This window comes from Borostomias antarcticus (genome assembly GCF_949987555.1).
Source record: "Borostomias antarcticus genome assembly, chromosome: 12".
In the NCBI taxonomy this organism is placed as follows: Eukaryota; Metazoa; Chordata; class Actinopteri; order Stomiiformes; family Stomiidae; genus Borostomias; species Borostomias antarcticus.
In genome coordinates this window covers 26378681-26401423 of record NC_140245.1, presented here as the reverse complement: position 1 = coordinate 26401423, position 22743 = coordinate 26378681, and the positions used below count along the sequence as shown (strand labels likewise).

At 49.1% G+C, this 22743-nt stretch overlaps 1 protein-coding gene across 2 annotated transcripts; it reads right to left on the bottom strand.

The window, feature by feature from the left end:
• Positions 1-6791: 6791 nt before the first annotated feature.
• LOC311315957 (calcipressin-1-like) lies at positions 6792-22743 on the bottom strand. Of its 2 annotated transcripts, none has more exons than XM_084446685.1 (4): positions 22486-22743; positions 9597-9770; positions 8346-8505; positions 6792-8204 (listed from the first exon to the last, which is right to left on the bottom strand). In XM_084446685.1, the coding sequence occupies exons 1-4, from the start codon at positions 22600-22602 to the stop codon at positions 8026-8028; spliced, it is 630 nt and encodes a 209-aa protein (XP_084302811.1). In that variant the 5' UTR covers positions 22603-22743; the 3' UTR covers positions 6792-8025. The 2 variants fall into 2 exon arrangements, with proteins under 2 accessions (XP_084302811.1, XP_084302812.1); XM_084446686.1 differs by lacking the exon at positions 22486-22743 and adding an exon at positions 12011-12612.

The following is a 22743-nucleotide window of genomic DNA, read 5'->3' as shown; positions in this document are numbered from 1 at the left end:
GTGTCTGAAATCCAAACAGTACAATGCCTGAGTCGGCATTAGCGTGTTTATTCTGCATCACCCGGGGTTCGAACTCACAACCAGACACCCAGGGAAGGTCATGGTCTTGTTTGAGCCAAGTGAGAAGCTGGCAGTTTGACATAAAAAAAAAAAAAGCAGAAAATGTCACAGCTAGATATTAACACTAGGAATCCTTCAGGAACATAATGTACTGGTACTATTGTTAAGCTCCATGTATTATTGTTAATGTGTTATTTTCTATAGCAGTCCTGTCGAGACATTACATTTATGATAATTAGTTGTGGCAATTTTGTACTTTGCCACCGGAAATACGGAGGTGGAATGTAGTTGAAGCCATAGATGGTTTCATACTGACTTAAACATCACAAGGGTTGCATGTAAGTGTCACAGGTGCATGGAACATGGAGGTTTCAGCACTTTCCTCAAAATGGTTGTTCAAATAAAGGCACCAGAGGGGCAAAAACCAAAACCAAAGACTAAACAATAAAACCAAGGATACACTCAACAAGTGGAGAACAAAAGACAAAGCTTACAAAGAACAAGAGGGAAGCTACATGTAGGGTATATATACACAGACTAACAAGACAGCTCAGGAGTCAAAATGTCTGCTTTAGACAGACACACACACACACACACACACACACACAAGACGGCTCCACGGGCACTGTGCTTAAATCTTAAAGCTACATCTTATCTACAGGCAGATAGTTGGGTTTAATCACTGATATTTGATAGATAGATAAATCAATAGTCTGCCACCCCCTTCCACACTGCACTAGAATATTTAATTAATCACAGCCATGTTGCATTGTTGGGACGGTCCCTTTTTCATTTGAACAACTATCTAATTTTGCTCCATCAACTTAAAAGAGGATGCAATTTTATCCAAAGTTGTATATATAAGATATTTATTTGCAAAAAAAGAACTTTCTGGAATAAGTCACTTTGATTGGACCAACGACGTAAACGTACCGCGTCCTGATTGGTTGAAATCTACCACGTGGGTTATGCCTGACAGTCGCACTTACTTTCCCAGCAGCACGCATCAAGCAGCGGTCAGAGACTCTGTCCAGTCTCTGGTTCATATAGTTCATACAGACCCTGTAAACACTGCAACCTGCGACATGATCAACTTTAAGGTAGGAAGAGGCTCTCTGATTTCACCCAGGCCATAACATGTTGTCAGCTTTACTGATTCTTCAGTGCAGTACTCGTTCTGCATCCGTATCGGGAAGAACTTCAGCTTTACTGGAGTGGGCATAGACGATTTAAACCTGGTTTGATCAGGGGCTTGTCCCCTCTGTTTTGATCAGGGGCTTGTCCCCTCTGTTTTGATCAGGGGCTTGTCCCCTCTTGTCCCCTCTGTCCATGTCCCCCGTCTTGAGTAGCGATGACGTCAGCGATTTATTTATTTATACTCTTACTGGATGATACACTGTTTTCTGAGAGTTGATCACCAGCTGTTAGCTGCCCTACTTGTGATGAGCAAACTAGGCCTGGAATAGGATGCATGGTGTGCAGCTGTTCTCTCTCTCTCTCTCTGTGTGTGTGTGTGTGTGTGTGTGTGTGTGTGTGTGTGTGTGTGATTGAGTGACGGAGGGAGCCCACTGTCCCCTACTGCTGTCCTCTCAGCTGTTCAGGACAACTCTAGTCTTGAGAGGGGGGAGGGGGGAGGCATGTAGGAGGTGGGGGGAGATGGGTCATATCTCTCCCTGGGGGGGGCATGTAGGGGGGGGGGGGGGGGCAGATGGGTCATATCTCTCCCTGGGGGGGGCATATCTCTCCCTGGGGGGGGCATGTAGGAGGTGGGGGGAGATGGGTCATATCTCTGTAGTATTTCTGTCTCGGCCTTGTGGAATTCTAGAGTTCTAGTTCTACGCAGTTCTGCTTCTTTTCTTTAACAATGGAAAATCAGGCCAAGATTTTCTCTCTCTCTCTCTCTCTCTCTCTCTCTCTCTCTCTCTCTCTCACACACACAGTCAGAAGTGTCTCTACCTCCTCATGGCCACCTGTCCCCTGCTTGTCACACACACACACACAGTCAGAAGTGTCTCTACCTCCTCATGGCCACCTGTCCCCTGCTTGTCGTTCCCAGGCGTTGGACAATGTCCCCCTGCTGTTCTACATCCTGGCAGCGAAGACACTGCTGCTGTGTCTGGCCTTCGCAGCAGTGAAGATCTACCAGAGCAACAAGATTGAGAAGGCCATGAAGCTGGAGAAGGAGGAGAAGAGGCTGCTGGCCGAGAAGGCACAGGAGCTGCTGGACAACAAGAAGGACGACTGACACACACTCAGCAACAAGCAAGGAAGAGGTGAGAGAGGGAGGGAGGGAGGGAGGGAGGGAGCGAGGGAGCGAGGGAGAAAGAGAGATGGTGAGAGGGAAGGAGGGAGAGAGAGGGTGGGAGGGAAGGAGGGAGGGAGAGGGAAGGAGAGAGGGGGAGAGGGGGAGGGAAGAGAGAGAGGGGGAGGGAGCGAGGGAGAGGAAGGGAGGGGGAGGGAGGGAGAGAGAGAGAGAGGGTGGGTGGGTGGGAGGGAGGGAGCGAGAGGGAAGGAGGGAGCGAGAGGGAGGGAGAGGGAAGGAGGAAGAGAGAGAGAGAGAGACTTTAATGATCCTCCTAGGGGGGAATTTCATCAGTGTAAAAATAACAGCAAGGTTGGAAAAGCAGATACCGAGTTTCTCGTAGCAATACAGGTAAACAAACCAAAGAGGAAGAACAGGGACTCTATGCATCCATATACAGCATGTGCACAGTTTAGCACAGAGCAGAATAGAAATATGTACATATATACATCCGGTCTGCATCAATATATATGTACACATATAATACATACACACATCCAGGCTGTATAGATATCCATCCATACATGCACACCTCCACAACACTCGGACCACTCAGGCCAGTTATACAGTCTGGCCCAAAGGAACATCTGAACTGCTCCATATTGCACCTGGGTGGGAGGAGCCTGTGGCTGAAGGTGCTCCCCATCTGCCACAGCTCGTCATGGAGCTCCTCTCCACCACAGTCTCCAGGCTGTCCAGTTCTGGTCCCACAACAGAGCCGGCCCTCCTCACCAGCTTGTTCAGCTGGTTTGACTCCCCAGACTTGATGCTGCCTCCCCAGCAGGCGACAGTAAAGAACAGTGTTCTGGTTACAGTGGACTAGTAGAACATCAGTAAAGAACAGTGTTCTGGTTACAGTGGACTGGTAGAACATCAGTAAAGAACAGTGTGCTGGTTACAGTGGACTAGTAGAACATCAGTAAGGAACAGTGTTCTGGTTACAGTGGACTGGTAGAACATCAGTAAAGAACAGTGTGCTGGTTACAGTGGACTGGTAGAACATCAGTAAAGAACAGTGTTCTGGTTACAGTGGACTGGTAGAACATCAGTAAAGAACAGTGTTCTGGTTACAGTGGACTAGTAGAACATCAGTAAAGAACAGTGTTCTGGTTACAGTGGACTAGTAGAACATCAGTAAGGAACAGTGTTCTGGTTACAGTGGACTGGTAGAACATCAGTAAAGAACAGTGTTCTGGTTACAGTGGACTAGTAGAACATCAGTAAAGAACAGTGTTCTGGTTACAGTGGACTAGTAGAACATCAGTAAGGAACAGTGTTCTGGTTACAGTGGACTGGTAGAACATCAGTAAAGAACAGTGTTCTGGTCACAGTGGACTGGTAGAACATCCTCAGCAGCCTGATACCCATTGAAGGACCTGAGCCTCCTGAGGAAGAACAGTCTGCTCTGTCCTCTTCTGTAAAGGGCCTCAGTGTTGTCAGTCCAGTCCAGTTTGTTGTTCAGGTGCACTCCCAGGAACTTGTATGAGTCCATCATCTCCACCTCCTCCCTCTGGATGGTGATGGGGGTTGGAGGCCTCTTGTTCCTTCTGAAGTCCACCACCAGTTCCAGGGTCGATGGTGTTGAGTTGGAGCTGGTTCTCCTCGGACCATTCAACGAACGAATGAGAGAGAGAGAGAGAGAGAGAGGAGAAGAGGTATCAGAGCAACTCTAGTATAGAAAGCCTGAACTCTGTGTACCCTCCTCTACACCATCTTCCTGTCTCTCTCTTTCTCTCTCTCCCTGTCTCTCTGTATCTCATTCCCTCCCCTCCTCTCTCTCTCTCTCTCTCTCTCTCTCTTGACAGGTGCTCTGATATGACTACAGCTTCTTTTCTCTGTGGTTGAGGACTATTTGCTACCATATTATCTTTACCTGTGTGAACCAATCAGATCGGCACAAGTGTGTAGGGGAGTTAATTCAGAGCTTGATTTGGGACAAGACCAGTGTCAGAAACGCACAGGGGCGAACAGGTCCTCAAAATATAGAGGGTTGTCCCCAAAATCACAATGGCAGAGGCAAAAAAAAGCCCCCAAAATGAAGTCTGGTTGCCCTACATTACTAATATATAGGCCAATATCTTACAACAATGTTTTGTGAATTGAAAAAAATGTCCCTAAAAGTTAGTAAACAGGAAAAATGTCATTACTTTGTAATGTGCTTGTTGCTTGACAGGCCAGTCAGACTTACTGAACCATTCTGTCTTATCCCTGCAAGAACCACACTGAGAGGCATGGGAAGAGGCATGCGCACCAGGAATGGAGCAGAACTCTGATTGGCCGGTCTGGGAGGAAGTTCTGTGTATCGTCACTTCTTATTGGACAGTGCCTGTGGAGTGGATTCCCCAGCGTTACAGAACATCACCACCGATTGGCTGCTGTTTCGGCTTCGTTTTTATACAACCTCTTAACTTAAGATGTCTCTCTTTGTAAATAAAGATGTTTTTCTATGTTGGTTTAGTATCATCTACTTCCTACTGTTTGGAGTACGGTGTCTGATTAATAACTGATATCTTCTCCACAGTTACTTGCTTTGGTCATTTACTGTTTGGACACAACAGATCCAGTATTGTTGTTGTTTTCTGTCCTCCCATGGTGTTGATGTCAACAGAATGCCCATCACCGGTAGCTGGAGGGAAGGATTGACTATCTTGTCAGTATGCTAAGAAAGAGATTAATATAAAACCTCCATGATCCAGAGTCGGAAGACAACCTCTTGCGTCTTTCAGTGGGCACTACACTGTATAGAAAGGGTACTTGGTGTTAATTTGTAAACTTGTAATTTTCGGAATTTAAATTTGTAACTTGTAAATTTGTAATTTTGAAATTGTGTATTAGAGATTTTATCTTTATCAGCATAATCTTGAAGCCAACATTTCACTGTACACCGTACATTACATGTGACAAATAAAGTCATCTTGAATCTTGTCTAGGTGGATGTCAGTTCGAGGCTTGAGCAGAAATGGCTTAATGTTGCACTGTACACAAGTCTGAAATACACAAGCTGAAATAAACACTTTGTTTAGCTTTTGACAGTATGTTCTAGCACTTAACACATCAAGTAATGCACCTAACAATATCACAACTTGCACCAAACAATATAACTAATGTCGACTCAGCCCTATAGTCCTCACTGGTGCATCCCATAGAAACAGAGCTGTAAAAGAATTGGGAGCAGAGTAAAGTGTGTTTGATAAGACCCAAGCTGTCATATAGTGACAGCACTGGGCTGGATCCCAAAAAAAGAAGCTGCTCCAGTCGGCTGCCGGGGTTGTCTTCCCATGCATGATGCCAGAACAGGTGCCACCCTCGGTGCCCCTGGACACAGGCACGAGCTTAGAGAGCGCCCAGGTAAGCAGAGGCTCACCAGGAAGGCCATGAACAAATACAACATTCACCCACATTCCTGATGGCGAGTTTTATCATCCAGCAGCGTTTTCCTTTCTTGTCGGGGAGGGTTACTGAGGAAGGGGCCCCCAGCAGCAGTGGCTGGCCCCAGGGCCCTGGGCCGTCTCCAGCTCTGGGCAGTCTCCAGCTCTGGGGTCACTCTCCGCTCCACTTCAACACTGTTGTTTCATTGCATTCCCCCGTGATTAACCGGTGGTATTTTAAACAGCATGACGCTAACATGAGCAGTGGAAGGATTTTTTCTGTGTGTAATTATGTAATTGCTGAATCATTCACAAACCTTTTTAGTGACTCAAGTGGGTCGTGGTTCAGGAGGACAGAAAGTTGTAATGGTGTTTGTGTACATGTGAGGGAGCTTAAGTGTGTGGGTGTTATTAAAAATTAAACATCAAATTACAAGAATCGACACACATCCACACACAGCTTTGCAGATGTTAAGTATTTATTTAATGATATAAATCATACGATTATTTCAAGGTAATATGAATTTTCAAATAACAGTAGTTTCCGAGTACAAAAGTAGCTAAACCAGCTAATGCAACCGCTATCCACTAGACTAAGCTAGGGGGTGACCTCTCTCCAAAGTGATGTGATGAAGCATGCATTCACAGTGCATCTAAATGACCCTGCAAGGAGAAAACAATGACCACACGCCCATGCCCTCGCTGGCAGCAGTGCACTACAGCTCCCAGAAAACCCTGTACAAGTCCAGAGCCCTGATGGATGTCAGTCAACTCCCCAGAAATGGTCACCAGTTTAAAAAGCCAAAACAAGTGCGGCAGAAATATACAGTGAGCTCGATGAGTAACCCTTTACCCCTGTGAGTGACCCTTTACCCCTGTGAGTAACCCTTTACCCCTGTGAGTAACCCTTTACCCCTGTGAGTGACCCTTTACCCCTGTGAGTGACCCTTTACCCCTGTGAGTGACCCTTTACCCCTGTGAGTAACCCTTTACCCCTGTGAGTAACCCTTTACCCCTGTGAGTAACCCTTTACCCCTGTGAGTAACCCTTGACCCCTGTGAGTGACCCTTTACCCCTGTGAGTGACCCTTTACCCCTGTGAGTGACCCTTTACCCCTGTGCAGCTCTGCCCCGTCAGTGTCAAGCAGGTGATGGTAAAGTGCATCATGCTCTACAATTGTCAGTTGAGATGCGCGGTTACAGTGGGGGACTGAATGGCCTTGGAGAGCGTGCTCGCTAGCTAGCTCTGTAGCTAACTCTGTAGCTAACTCTGTAGCTAGCTCTGTAGCTAGCTCTGTAGCTAACTCTGTAGCTAGCTCTGTAGCTAACTCTGTAGCTAGCTCTGTAGCTAACTCTGTGGCTAACTCTGTAGCTAGCTCTGTAGCTAGCTCTGTAGCTAGCTCGCTGACTCAGGGAGAAGGCTGGTTTTGTTGTCCCGTGTTGAACGGAACATTTCCAACTGACGACGTCGAAGGCCTTCTGATGGAACCACGTTTTGTCAAAAAAGAACACTGCAGAGTAACCGTTAACTGTGAAAACAGTAGGACGTCGGGACTAGAGACAGCACACCACGGGATACCAGACAACACGGAACAGGAACAGTGTTTGTATAAATACACAGTATGTATGAAATGGTTCTAGACGGGGGGGCGTGGATGAGTCCTTAACTAGGGGTTAGGATGAGTCCTATGCGGGTGATCCCCCCTGTCTAGGGGTTGGGATGAGTCCTATGCGGGTGATCCCCCCTGAGTCCTTAACTAGGGGTTAGGATGAGTCCTTATCTAGGGGTTAGGATGAGTCCTATGCGGGAGATCCCCCCTGAGTCCTTAACTAGGGGTTAGGATGAGTCCTTAACTAGGGGTTGGGATGAGTCATGGATGAGTCCTATGCGGGTGATCCCCCTGTCCGTCTTGTGGCTATGGACTCCATGCTTGATGAACCGAGTAGCACCGAAGCAAAACGAGGACATTTCAAAAAACGGCAACAACAAAATCTCTAAATCACTTCATCTTCCTCTTTGTCCCCCTCTCTCTATCAAGTCACTAAATTCCCGTCAAATAGAGGATGGAAGAGAAAAAATGCAAACACAAGTGACACGATAAGAGATGTTATGCTCTTCCTATCTCTCTCTCTCTCTTCTTTTTCCCTCTCTCTCCATGAAAAGCAGGGCTTTGGGACACCCGTCCGTCAAGAGGCGGGGAGGATGTATTACATGTCCCAAACACACCCCCAGCCAGGCCTGTGGTCTCCTGGGAGGCCGATGGATGTTAAGAGCGCCCCCTCTCTGCTCCGCCGCTCACTGCATGACGTCGGGGGTGTAGTCCGGGCGGCGCGTCTGGATGATTTTGGGGCGAGGGGGGCGGGAGCCGCCCTCGGGGTCGTCCTCGCCCCCCGAGCTGTCCTGCTCGCTCCCGCACACGTGGACCACGACGCTGGGGGTGGTGGGGGTGCCTGTGTGCAGCTCGTACTTCTCACCTGCAACACAGTGGGGGGAGGGGCTACTGGGTCAAAGGTCAAACCCATAACATCCTGAATAGCGGTGTTTGTGTTGGATTGTATGGGAAAGGTGTGTGTGTGTGGGGGGGGGGGGGGCACGGTCCCACAGTCCCATCCTACCTGGTCCTAGTTTGGAGATGGCACACAGCAGGTCATAGTTGATAACGGGCGTGGCGTCCTGGGCCTGCTGCCAGCCCACGGGGGGGGACGCCGGGGGGGAGATCAGGAACTGTTTGTCTGGCTTGGGGGGCTCCAGGCGGGGACTGCCTATATGGACGGACTGCCGGAGAGCAGGAGGAAAACAGAGATGTGAATAACAACCACAGATTATTACAACTCCTACTGTACATCTAGCAGTGCATAGTTTAAGATAGTAGAATCTGTTAAGTGATAAAACGTTCCTGTCAACAGAACAGGATTGATATTCCGTACAAAGGGACAAAACGTGTCCCTAGGCTTGAACACTCTGTTATGGTTGGAAAATAATATATTTTTGCATCAGTTTTTTCTGTATTTAACAATTACATTTGAAGTAACTACCAGGAAATGACCTTGTTCTTGGAAGAGAATCACATTTCAAACAGCCTAGAAATCGCTAATATTATCTGATAGTGTGGAATATATAATTTATGATTGCTTTAAACGCTAAATGCTTTCAATTACTTACAATTATTTTATGTTAAATGCTGAGTTGTTCATTCAGGCTTTAATCTGCTACCTCGGGGTGACTGGTTGCCCCGTCACTCCGACGCCCCTGCGGTCGATTGACCTGGTCAGGGCTCTTCTCTGTCCTGGCCCCGCAGTGGTGGAATGAACTGCCCACTGACGTCAGGACAGCAGAGTCACTGCCCATCTTTCGCCACAGGCTCAAAACTCATCTCTTCAAGAAGTACTACCACGATCCTCCCTCTTAAGCACCTATTGTATTTTTAGTTTGCTATTCTTGCACTTTGCCTTCAGTACTAGATTATGCTCTAAGTCGCTTGTTTTAGAAAGGAGATGCACTTGTGAGTTCTGGCAAAGTAGTGGTACATTGGCACACTTTTCCTATGTTAAATGCAATTATTGTGAGTCGCTTTGGATAAAAGCGTCTGCTAAATAACTGTAATGTAATGTAATGGAGTTAGCTTATATCCTCCGCTTGTATCCAGAGCAACAAAACTACTCCTGGTCTAGTGAGTTAAATATATAAAGAGAGGGCTAATTCAATAAATATTGCCATTGCTGTGGTCACACCCACAATGTGGTCAATCCATCAGCTTCTGAAGATGAAAAGATCGGGTTTAAAAGTGACCTGGTTTTGTCACTTTTCTGAAGAATCAATCGGTGAGCTCCAAACTAGGAAGTACCCGTCCGTGTCTCGGTCCGTACCTGGGCAAAGTAGAGACGCATTTCTTTGCCGCTGAAGTCGCTCTTGTGGAGGCGGAGTCTGGCCTCGGCGGCGGCGAGCGCGTCGCTGAAGTTGATCCTGACGCGGCGGAAACTCTTGAAGAACTGGAAGGACACGTCAGGATCGAAGGACCGGAACAAAGACTCAAAACTGGCCTGGAGAGAGAGAGGGAGGGGGGTGGAGAGAGATAGAAGGTGTGGGGAAGAGAGAGAGGGAGGGGGGTAGAGAGAGAGAGAGAGAGGGAGGGGGGTAGAGAGAGGGAGGGGGGTAGAGAGAGATAGAAGGTGTGGGGAAGAGGAGAGAGGGAGGGGGGTAGAGAGAGATAGAAGGTGTGGGGAAGAGAGGGAGGGGGGTAGAGAGAGATAGGTGTGGGGAAGAGAGAGAGGGAGGGGGGTAGAGAGAGATAGAAGGTGTGGGGAAGAGAGAGAGAGAGGGAGGGGGGTAGAGAGAGATAGGTGTGGGGAAGAGAGAGAGAGAGAGGGAGGGGGGTAGAGAGAGATAGAAGGTGTGGGGAAGAGAGAGGGAGAGGGGGGTAGAGAGAGATAGAAGGTGTGGGGAAGAGAGAGGGAGGGAGGGGGGTAGAGAGAGATAGAAGGTGTGGGGAAGAGAGAGGGAGGGAGGGGGGTAGAGAGAGATAGAAGGTGTGGGGAAGAGAGAGGGAGAGGGAGGGGGGTAGAGAGAGATAGGTGTGGGGAAGAGAGAGAGAGAGAGAGAGGGAGGTAGAGAGAGATAGATGTGGGGAAGAGAGAGGGAGGGGGGTAGAGAGAGATAGAAGGTGTGGGGAAGAGAGAGAGGGAGGGAGGTAGAGGGAGATAGGTGTGGGGGAGAGAGAGAGGGAGGGGGGTAGAGAGAGATAGGTGTGGGGAAGAGAGAGAGGGAGGGAGGTAGAGGGAGATAGGTGTGGGGAAGAGAGAGGGAGGGGGGTAGAGAGAGATAGGTGTGGGGGAGAGAGAGAGGGAGGGGGGTAGAGAGAGATAGGTGTGGGGAAGAGAGAGAGGGAGAGGGAGGGGGGTAGAGAGAGATAGAAGGTGAGGGGAAGAGAGGGAGGGGGGTAGAGAGAGATAGAAGGTGTGGGGAAGAGAGAGAGAGAGGGGGAGGGGAGAGAAGGTTTTGGGGGAGAGAGGGGGGCAGATATTAAGGATGAGTGGGTGTTGGACTTTGATACCACACAGCTTTAGACGCCATAACGTAACACTTCACTGTCGGAGTAGATATTAGAATCACGTTTCCAAGCGGCACCGTCTCCTCCACAGATCACACTCACAGGCCTAACCAGAACCCGTCCAGTACACACACAGAGCCTAACCAGAACCCGCCCAGTACACACACAGAGCCTAACCAGAACCCTCCCAGTACACACACAGAGCCTAACCAGAACCCGTCCAGTACACGCACAGAGCCTAACCAGAACCCACCCAGTACACACACAGAGCCTAACCAGAACCCACCCAGTACACACACAGAGCCTAACCAGAACCCACCCAGTACACACACAGAGCCTAACCAGAACCCGTCCAGTACACACACAGAGCCTAACCAGAACCCGTCCAGTACACGCACAGAGCCTAACCAGAACCCACCCAGTACACACACAGAGCCCTGCGACGCTCGAGACCCAACGCCTGCTCAGCCAGTGACGCAGGCGGCCCTGAACACCTACCCTATCAGGAGGACCCGCCCATCTTTTCCTGGTTCCCTCTCTTCCAATAACACTAACACCCTCGGCAGCTGTCTGTGAGGCGGGCCTCACTTCTCTGTCAAGGGCAACGGTTGCTCCGCCTCTAACGCTTTCGCTTCGCTGAAAAAAGAACAGAGACCGGCGGGTAGCCATGGCAACCCTCTCAGTCTCACGAGGAGCGTGTGCTCAGCCTTGGTTACTGCGTCGTCACGTCTGTGTGTGTGTGTGTGTGTGTGTGTGTGTGTGTGTGTGTGTGTGATGGGATTGGAAAGGCGGCCCATACCCAAAGCCCACCTCTCGGATTAGGAGCGTAGGCCTGCTTAAATTACAACTGCACTTCCATCCAATTTTCATCCATGTAACGATTTCTATGGGGAGATTGCAGAAGGGGAGTGGCTATGTACACTATAGCCTGAAACCAAATACAGCATCTTGGGAAAGATCTAACAAGGAATATCCTGGTCTGGATACAGACAAGTGAGAAGCAACGCACAGTTGGGGGGGGGGGTCCATCTCGTTAAGATGGATCAGATCTCGTTTCCTTAAGACGAGCGAGTCTGACTCTACCAGCAGCCCTGAGAGAGAGAGGCACCGGATCAGACCGGAACCACCGCCGCAGAAAGAAGAGCGCACCCGGCTGTTACCTGCCGTTACGCACACCAGACCCGGCTGTTACCTGCCGTAACGCACACCAGACAAGAGACGGGGGAGCCTTACCTGAGCCTCCGGGCGGTCAAACACCTCCTGGTCGGTCACCGAGGCGACCAGGCAGAAGCGGTTACACTTGGTGGTCTTGATGTGCATGATGGGAAGGGTGGCGAGGTACCGGCCTCTCCACCGGACGATGCGCGGGGTCGGCGTGGCGGGGCGGGGTCGGCAGGCGCGGGGGGGCGGCGTGGCTTTCCCCAGCGTGAGGGTCGAGACAAGCCGCCTTCTCACCGGAAAACAGAACGCACCCCTAGCTGCTCTCCGCGCCACCTATTTTGTCGTTGCTCTTACTTCCTCACAAATTTCCTAACTTATTTTTTTCCCCCGTGCTCAGTTCCACCTCTCCGTCTCTCTCTTTGCAGTGGTCAGCAGAACGCAAGCAGCCTGCGTCTAGCCAGCTAACCCAGATCCAAGTGACGTTAGCGTTCAGGTCCCCACCCTTTAGCGGTGCAGACTGTGACACACGCACGCACACGCGCAGCCAACACCTCGTCTGGTTCCAAACACCGGTATCCACGTCACTCAATCGTCTCGGAACGATCTGTAGCTCTGCCCTCGTCTGATCTGGTCTGTGTGGTAACAGAGTCTCGGGGGAGATTTGCCTGCGTGCCTCCTCTCTCTCCTCCGGCTGCTTATATCAGCGCCAGAGCTACTGACGCACGAGGCCGCTCCTCCCTCGCTCCCTCCCCCCTCTCCTGCTCCCTCCCCCTCTCCTGCTCCCTCCCCCCTCTCCTGCTCCCTCCCCCCTCTCCTGCTCCCTAGCTCCCTCCCCCCTCTCCTGCTCCCTCCCCCCTCTCCTGCTCCCTCCCCCCTCTCCTGCTCCTGTCCGCTGCGTTCATTCACTCCAAGCGGGGGGGGGGGGGGGGCGGGTCTTCCTGACCCCTCCTCCTCTATTCCCTTCCGCTGTCGCAGAGTCAGCCCCTCCCTCTCCTCGCCGGTGACCAATCAGAGAGAGGATAGAGAGAAGGCGAGGGAGGGACGAGAGAGGTAGAGAGCAAAGTAGAGGCTGGAAAATAATGACATCACCTCTTCGCGGACGGACTTGCTAATCTCCTCCCTCACCCCCCCCCTCTCTCTCTCTCTCTCTCTCCCTCCCTCTCTCTCTCCCTCTCTCTCTCCCTCCCTCTCTCTCTCCCTCCCTCTCTCTCCCTCTCTCTCATGTGAACAGAATATGACTAATCTCTTGTCTAGTTTTGAATGGAAAATATGTGAGAATAAGCCTATCTAGGTCATTAACTCAAACACACAAAGTCACGCGCGCACACACACACACACACACACACACACACGCACACACACACACACACACAAACAAACAAACACAAAGGAAGGGCCTTTCAGCCTTTGCCACATTGGCAAAAAGAGATCTGTAACAATCCACCTTTCAAGAGCGCGTGAGTGAAACTCAACACAACAGGCGTCTAGTGCTTACTGTGGCAATGCAACTTAAAATGAGTTCATAATGGTAATGCTGATATATAAATGTCATCTAAAAAATGTCATATTAAAATGATTCCCATGCTGTAGGTAGCTTCAGCATGGGGGGAGAGAGAGAGAGACAGAGGAGAGAGGGAGAGAGAGAGAGGGAGAAAGAGAGGTGGAGAGAGGGGGGGAGTTGAGGGTTAAAGAATGAAAGATGAAGGGATGAAGGAGTGGTGCTTATGGAAAGTATGCGACTGGGGGCTTGATAACAAGCTTTTATGAGTGGGTGGTATTAATAGCACAGAGGTGTGGGGGGAAAAGTATGTGTGTGTGTGTGTGTGTGTGTGTGTGTGTGTGTGTGTGTGTGTGTGTGTGTGTACCAGACTGCGCTGCACAGACCCTCACTGTTCGTCCGATTCCAACCACAATGCACCTGTCTGTGAGGGTGCTGGCGTTAGCTGATCTCTGATCCACCTCGGTGTTCCGTAATGTCTTTGCTTTAATAGGCATGAAAGAGTGTGTCTTTGTGTGTGTGTGTGTGTGTGTGTGTTGTGTCTATGACGTTGGTCTGGCCTCATACTGGCGTGTTCCTCTGCTGGCAGAGTGAGAGGATGACGGCGTTGGGCTGTAGATTTCAGGAACACAATCTTTGAAAACGCTGACGTTCCTCTTGGTATTAGCTTTGATCGCGTCACGGCACTCTGGGTCAGGCCTACATCAGACTGAAGACGACGTTAATAAGACGTCCCACAAGCAGACGTTCTCGTCTTGCGTCGATGACAGCGCCATTGTGTCGATGCCAAGCCACATCCTTGTTACATCTGCAGACGAAAAACAACCAAGAACCAAGCAAGGAAGCCTGCTGCCTGTGCTGTACTCAAATGGGCATGTGTCTGAGACACAGGCAGACGAATGCTCTTGCCCGACACATAATTATGAAGGTGTGTTGTTATGATCTATGCGTGATGGAGGCTAGCGGTCTACTGTACAGGGTGTTATGGGTGGGGTATGGAAAATGTGGCGTGGAAACAGTGTTGTGTAATTTTGTGCCTCCCTGCTGAGCAGCCGTGGTTTAATGTGTAGCGAAGTGTGAGCGCTTGTGTTTGTTGTCGTTAAACATCTCCAGACCTCTATCCTGCCCTCCTGTGTGTGTGTGTGTGTGTGTGTGTGTGTGTTAAACATCTCCAGACCTCTATCCTGCCCTCCTGTGTGTGTGTGTGTGTGTGTGTGTGTGTGTGTGTGTGTGTGTTAAACATCTCCAGACCTCTATCCTGCCCTCCTGTGTGTGTGTGTGTGTGTGTGTGTGTGTTAAACATCTCCAGACCTTTCTCAGTGTGTGTGTGTGAGGCAGTGTATCTTCACAACTACTTTGCATAACACTTGCCTGAGTGAGTGTGTGTGTGTGTGAGTGTGTGTGTGTGTGTGTGTGCACTCTCAGCCCTGTGTTTTTTCCATCCCTCTGTTTTGGTTTCATATTCACATTTTTCCATTCCCTCATTGAGTCGTCTCTCCCTCTCTCTCTTTCTCTCTCTCTCTCTCTATTCTTTTACCCTCTCTCTCCCCCTTTCTCTCCCTCTCTCTCTTGGCCTGAGCCATGCTGAATCAAGCCTCTTTCTCTTCAGCTCTTGTCATATCTCTGAGTCAGAGAGTAAAGGCAGGTCAGAGATTCCAGTTTCCACAACTGTAAATAACCCTGCTTATGTCTGGCACCCGCAGTCAGGAAAACCTTGGAAAGCCAAGCAGGCTTGGCAAGGCCCAACGCATCCTAGAGAGACCCTGGACCAGGAATAGTGGTGTTATTGCCGCCAAGCTGGACTCGAGTCAATGCTCAAGGGTTGCCGCGATAATGCGTTAATGTAGATAGGCAACCACTTAGCACAAACACTAATCCACCCTATCAGCAAAGTCAACACAGAAAAAAAACACAGACACACACAAACACGTAAGCTCCCACACGCGCACACACTCCGCGGAATGTTCCGTCACCTGATCTCCCAGCTGACAGAGCGGTGAGACGCCGGCAGGACAGGAACAACTCTGAGGAACTTAACGGTCACCTTAACGGTCACGCCTACCCCCCTCTCTCTCTGCCCTCCAAGACCCGCTGACTATAGGATGAGTCACGTTACTTAAGCCTGAATGCTGTCCGTGTGTGTGTCCGTGTGTGTGTGTGTGTGTGTGTGTGTTTTAATGGATGGAAAAAGCACCTCAGACAATGCTAGTCTGGAACAATCCACCAAAGGTCAAAACTGTAAACATCAACGCAAAAGGTCTGCGGCACAGTAATGGTTCTGAGGGAAGGCTAGATAATGACAGGTGTCTCTGTGTGTGTGTGTGTGTGTGTGTAGTGTGTGTGTAGTGTGTGTGTGTGAGTGTGTGCCTCTATCTCACAGTTTCCACAGAGATGAGGATTACAAGGATGGAAAACATTCACATTAGCCTATGGTGCATACTACTAGATATACAAGACACATTCCATCCATGACACTCATCCATCCATGACACTCATCCATTCATCCATTTCCCCAACAAAGCACCAGTCAGCCTCTCAATGGCCCCCGTTTCTTCCTTCACATGTCACCTTCCTCTATAAAAAAACAAAAAACAACCGAGTGGCAGATCTGACAGGATAGGATAGGTGAAAGCAACAGGTTGGTGATCCACCCCTCGTCTTGTCAATCAGAGAATATGGGTGAACAGAGACGCCACAAAGGGCTGTAGTACGCCCCCGCTACGCCTACATCAGACAGTTTAAGGCCTGGATTTAGACTAATGTGTATTTTGCGTAGATATCTATTCGAAGCGCGATGATGATCCCAGATTACACGGGCGCTTTGGGGAGATTTGAAGGCGACGCAGCTCGGGGGCGTACTCTGGATTCCAGGGTCGTTTTTCGCCAGGGTCATTTTGCTAGCTGCACACGGAGGAAAATGGATGCTTTTTTTCAGCGAATACGAATGAGTGTGATCGAGGCCCGAGTGTCTATTCAATCCAACTGACGTGAATGCACCCAGGAGCACCTCTCTCTTCCTCTGTCTTTTTCACACGCATCTATGCCCGCCTCTCAGGTGATAGCCTCATTTAACTGGGACAGTCTCTAGTGGGACCTCTGGTCCAAAATAATAAAATAAGATCTAGACTAATGACTGAAGAGCTGTTTAATGTCTGCGAAATCATGTTTGCCCACGTTGCCATTATTACCATGTTTCCCTCTTCCTAGAAATCAACGGTAGCTCTTCCTGGCTCTCCTTCCTGGTTCTGAGTCCTCCTGGTGTCTGGCCGGTGGAAAAAGCGTGTGTTGGTGTGTGTGAACGCATGGCTAGCCCACATGGTGTGGAAGAATGTTGTGTACACACTGCACAGATAGAGAAATGCATTAGTCAGATCTGGAACAGGTTCACCTGGGAAAGAGGCAACTCTACATTATCTCAAACCTGAAACAAGTGTGTGAGCGTGTCTCTACTCTACACTACTAGCCTATAGACTCGCTTATATAAGTATTTAATGGAACCATCTGTCCGGTGTTGTACAGGAAGATCCCCTATACACACACACGTGCATGAACGTACAAACACAGTTTCCATGGATAAGGCTAGGCTTAGCCAATGTCATCTCTCATCGCAAACAATTCCAATCACTTTCAAACGGACCGACAGCCCACAAGGCCATACACTCCGGTATATAAAAAAAAGCATTATCTATATTACTGTAAAGAGGATCAATGTGATAGGCTGAGTGTGTTCAGCAAAGTACTCGAGTGAAGTGAAGAACGTCTCTGACATTGGCAGTCCCTGGACTAACGGATAGTCCTCTCTGACATTGGCAGTCCCTGGACTATCGGATAGTCCTCTCTGACATTGGCAGTCCCTGGACTATCGGTTAGTCCTCTCTGACATTGGCAGTCCCTGGACTATTGGATAGTCCTCTCTGACATTGGTAGTCCCTGGACTATCGGATAGTCCTCTCTGACATTGGCAGTCCCTGGACTATCGGATAGTCCTCTCTGGCATTGGCAGAACCTGGACTATCGGATAGTCCTCTCTGACATTAGCAGTCCCTGGACTATCGGATAGTCCTCTCTGACATTGGTAGTCCCTGGACTATCGGATAGTCCTCTCTGACATTAGCAGTCCCTGGACTATCGGATAGTCCTCTCTGACATTGGTAGTCCCTGGACTATCGGATAGTCCTCTCTGACATTGGCAGTCCCTGGACTATCGGATAGTCCTCTCTGACATTGGTAGTCCCTGGACTATCGGATAGTCCTCTCTGACATTGGCAGTCCCTGGACTAACGGATAGTCCTCTCTGACATTGGCAGTCCCTGGACTATCGGATAGTCCTCTCTGACATTGGCAGTCCCTGGACTATCGGATAGTCCTCTCTGACATTGGCAGTCCCTGGACTATCGGATAGTCCTCTCTGACATTGGCAGTCCCTGGACTAACGGATAGTCCTCTCTGACATTGGCAGTCCCTGGACTATCGGATAGTCCTCTCTGACATTGGCAGTCCCTGGACTATCGGATAGTCCTCTCTGACATTGGCAGTCCCTGGACTATCGGATAGTCCTCTCTGGCATTGTTCCCTGGACTATCGGATAGTCCTCTCTGGCTGTCTATTCTAGAATTCTGCGAATGAGAAACCAACGTTCCATCCTTTACAATGTTCAGCAAAGAACGGCTTCCTTGCCCCACAACAAGGGGTCACTGAAGCAATAACTCATGAGAGGGTGTGGTTTATGGCCGATATCCCACGGATTGTGCTGCGGTCTGCGCCTCCTGCCGCCGACCAGCTCAACCCGTGGTATATTGGCCATATACCACAAACCTCGAGTGAGTTACTGCTTTTACAACGGTTACATCATCGGGAAACATTTATGGGATAAATACCTACTATATCAGTGTCTTAATATCGATTTTAATGAACTCCGCCAAGAAAGGTCGTTTATAAAACTATCACGTTGCTCTGGAGTTTCAAAACGACAAACAATGAGCCTTAGCAACCAAAACTAACACTCCTGACCACCCTAGCTAGCCATGAACGAGGTGGAGCCCTTTGCTGTGCAACTGAGTTGCAAAAGTGGTGATGATAAACCAGAGTGGTCGGCTACAGGACGGATAGAACAACTCAAAATTGACATTGAATGTTTCCATTTCTCTTGAAGAGAAATCGTAATGTAACCAACAGACGGTTACGCAATGGAACTAAAGTTTTTACAGGCAGTAGCCTAATAATTGACGAAGTAATATTTCACATAGAACGGTAAAGAGACTGTGCCCGTGTGTAAGGGGTAACGTACGGCCAGCCGGTGATTATCAAAACATAAGAGGCGAAGGCGAAGCCGAGACCGCTTATTACACGGGTACTTACCAACGACATTAATAAACAGAGACAAAATATTGATTAAAATATATGTAATTTTGCCTGGGCAATATTCCTTTTTCTCAAAGCCAATCGTTATGTTTAGAATATTCAGCAACTTTCAGACAACATCAAACTGTTGCCCATAGACATATTTGCCCTTGGCAGTATAGTAGAGGAGGGAGAAGGGGTCCCAGTGCACCCCCGGAGATATACTTCTAATCAGTGTTTCTAGATTGGAAAAAATGTGTAGGAAATGATGAGCTATGTTAACAAGCTGAAAAAATGCCACACATGCCATTTTATGCAATTTAGTGCCACCCAAACATGCAGCTGCCCATTGACCTCCATTCTTTTATTAGACCAGGGTTACGCAAAAACTACTGAGCCAATTTTGACAAAACTTGGTAGAGGTATGCAGTATGGGCCCATGTAAAACTCATTACATTTTGGTGCCGATCCGACTCACAGAGCCGGTCCACGGGTTGCCCAAACATGGCCGCCCATTGACCTCCATTCATTTTTTAGACCATGAGTACGCAAAAACTACTAAACCCATTTTGACAAAAACTTGGTGGAGGTGTGTAGCATGGGCCAATGTAGAAACCATTACATTTTGCTGCAGATCCGACTCACATGGCCAGTCCACGGGCTGCCCAAACATGCAAACATGGCCGCCCATTCCCCTCCATTTATCAACTAGACCGATTTGCATGAAACTCGGTGGTCCAACTTACCAACCTAGAACCCATTCAATTTCACGCCAGCCAAAATTGCAGACATCTGAAATCGTAAGGTGTCTAAACCCATGTATCGAAGGTCATGTACTAATGTAATGTATTCTTAGAACTCAACAATGTTGATATAGAGCTTTAAAAATATTTATATTATATATACTGGTGTATGTATACACTATATTGACGAAGTATTCACTCACCCATCCAAATAATTGGATTCAGGTGTTCCAATCACTTCCATGGCCACAGGTGTATAAAATCAAGGCCCTAGGCATGCAGACTGCTTCTACATTTGTGAAAGAATGGGTCGCTCTCAGGAGCTCAGTGAATTCCAGCGTGGTACTGTGATAGGATGCCACCTGTGCAACAAGTCCAGTCGTGAAATGTCCTCGCTACTAAATATTCCACAGTCAACTGTCAGTGGTATTATAACAAAGTGGAAGCGATTGGGAACGACAGCAACTCAGCCACGAAGTCGTAGGCCGCGTAAAATGACAGAGCGGGGTCAGTGGATGCTGAGGCGCATAGTGCAGAGGTCGCCAACTTTCTGCAGAGTCAATCACTACAGACCTCCAAACTTCATATGGCCTTCAGATTAGCTCAAGAACAGTGCGTAGAGAGCTTCATGGAATGGGTTTCCATGGCCGAGCAGCTGCATCCAAGCCATACATCACCAAGTGCAATGCAAAGCGTTGGATGCAGTGGTGTAAAGCACGCCGCCACTGGACTCTAGAGCAGTGGAGACGTGTTCTCTGGAGTGACGAATCACGCTTCTCCATCTGGTAATCTGATGGACAAGTCTGGGTTTGGCGGTTGCCAGGAGAACGGTACTTGTCTGACAGCATTCTGCCAAGTGTGAAGTTTGGTGGAGGGGGGATTATGGTGTGGGGTTGTTTTTCAGGAGCTGGGCTTGGTCCCTTAGTTTCAGTGAAAGGAACTCTGAATGCTTCAGCATACCAAGTGATTCTGGACAATTCCATGCTCCCAACTTTGTGGGAACAGTTTGGGGATGGCCCCTTCCTGTTCCAACATGACTGCGCACCAGTGCACAAAGCACGGTCCATGAAGACATGGATGAGCGAGTTTTGTGTGGAAGAACTTGACTGGCCTCAGGGAAACATCTCCGAGCTTGCCGAAGCCCTGGGAGGAGATTACTGTGCCACTCTTCTTGGCTTCTATGTATTCTCAGGACAGGACTGCACCAGTGCCTTCAAAGGGAAGGGAAAGGTGGGGCCCTTGAAGAAGCTGGAGAAGATCCCCAGGTTTCACAAGGCATTCAGTGAACTGGGTGACGACTGTGATGTGAAGCCTGGGGTTCTGCAGCAGTTGGAGAAGTTCACCTGTGTGATGTATGGGCAGAGTCTTCCGTGGACAACATTCGAGCCAAGTTGCTCAGAAAAATGGTGGGGGACGACAAGACTCTGACGTCCAGGTCCCCGAGGAGAGACTGGTGACACGAGGCTACTTGGCAGTGATGATTATTGCTCCAAGACGGTGAATTATTGCGCGATTGTCCAATCAGAATCGAGTATTTCAGAGAGCCGCGTAATGACGAGGAGAGACTGGTGACGCAAGGCTAGTAATAACGTGGCATATTCAACGGCTCTTAACCAAGCAGATTGTGAGGTCGGAACTTGTATAATAGCCTACGGTTTATAACCGTAACTCCCGTAAGCACTGATTCACAACCAGCACAATGTGAAAGGGTGACAGGTTATCTCAAGTACCAGTTTCACTCCTCAATAATTAAGGCACAGGAAACACAAGGATACAAGCAAAGGGTGTAATCAAAGGCGTATCGTGTAACTAGGGCCAAAAGGAAATGCAGCCATTTCATGTGCGTCTGACTGTCCTTTGGCCAAGAGTCTAAACAAGCTCAGCTAGATTTGTTTGTTTTTTCCAGTAATCCCATTTTCCTGTCTGTTGGAAACTCTGTTGCGGGCGGAACTGTTCCGACCCCATATGCAACCTGGGAATGTAACTATAACTGTTTCCATATGGGTGCAGGATCTGATGGACTGAGTCAGCTGCAGGTGTAGTGGCTGGTAGCCTACTTCTGGCTGGTTCTGGTTATGTCTCCCTGAACTGGTACTTCTGGCTGGTTCTGGTTATGTCTCCCTGAACTGGTACTTCTGGCTGGTTCTGGTTATGTCCCCCTGAACTGGTACTTCTGGCTGGTTCTGGTTATGTCTCCCTGAACTGGTACTTCTGGCTGGTTCTGGTTAGTGGCTGGTACTTCTGGCTGGTTCTGGTTATGTCTCCCTGAACTGGTACTCCTGGCTGGTTCTGGTTATGTCCCCCTGAACTGGTACTTCTGGCTGGTTCTGGTTATGTCTCCCTGAACTGGTACTTCTGGCTGGTTCTGGTTATGTCTCCCTGAACTGGTACTTCTGGCTGGTTCTGGTTATGTCCCCCTGAACTGGTACTTCTGGCTGGTTCTGGTTATGTCTCCCTGAACTGGTACTTCTGGCTGGTTCTGGTTATGTCTCCCTGAACTGGTACTTCTGGCTGGTTCTGGTTAGTGGCTGGTACTTCTGGCTGGTTCTGGTTATGTCTCCCTGAACTGGTACTTCTGTCTGGTTCTGGTTATGTCTCCCTGAACTGGTACTTCTGGCTGGTTCTGGTTAGTGGCTGGTACTTCTGGCTGGTTCTGGTTATGTCTCCCTGAACTGGTACTTCTGGCTGGTTCTGGTTAGTGGCTGGTACTTCTGGCTGGTTCTGGTTATGTCTCCCTGAACTGGTACTTCTGGCTGGTTCTGGTTATGTCTCCCTGAACTGGTACTTCTGGCTGGTTCTGGTTATGTCTCCCTGAACACCTTTGAATATTTCACTATTCTCTCACGTACATAAGTGCAGAGATAAAGGCTATTTATGGGGAAAAAAATCATTCATTTCAAATGTCTTTAACATTGCAAGTGACTGATTTACTGGGGGTCACTATTCAGTCCTATAATACTGCTTACCTTCAGCCCGGGGTCGGTGAACACCTCCTCGGTGACTCTGCATGCGATGAGCGCGTTGGGCAGGTCGGTAAACCGGACATCCACCGTCGCCTCGCCGCTTTTCTCCGTTTTCTGCATGACGGACCCGGTGTAACGTTATCTTCCTTGATCGATGGAGCAGTTTAGAGTCTTTCTTATCTATGAACTACCGACTAACAGCCTCCCTACTTTGACGTTAGTGGGATTGAGGGTTGAATGGACTAAAATAGCGCGCTAGAC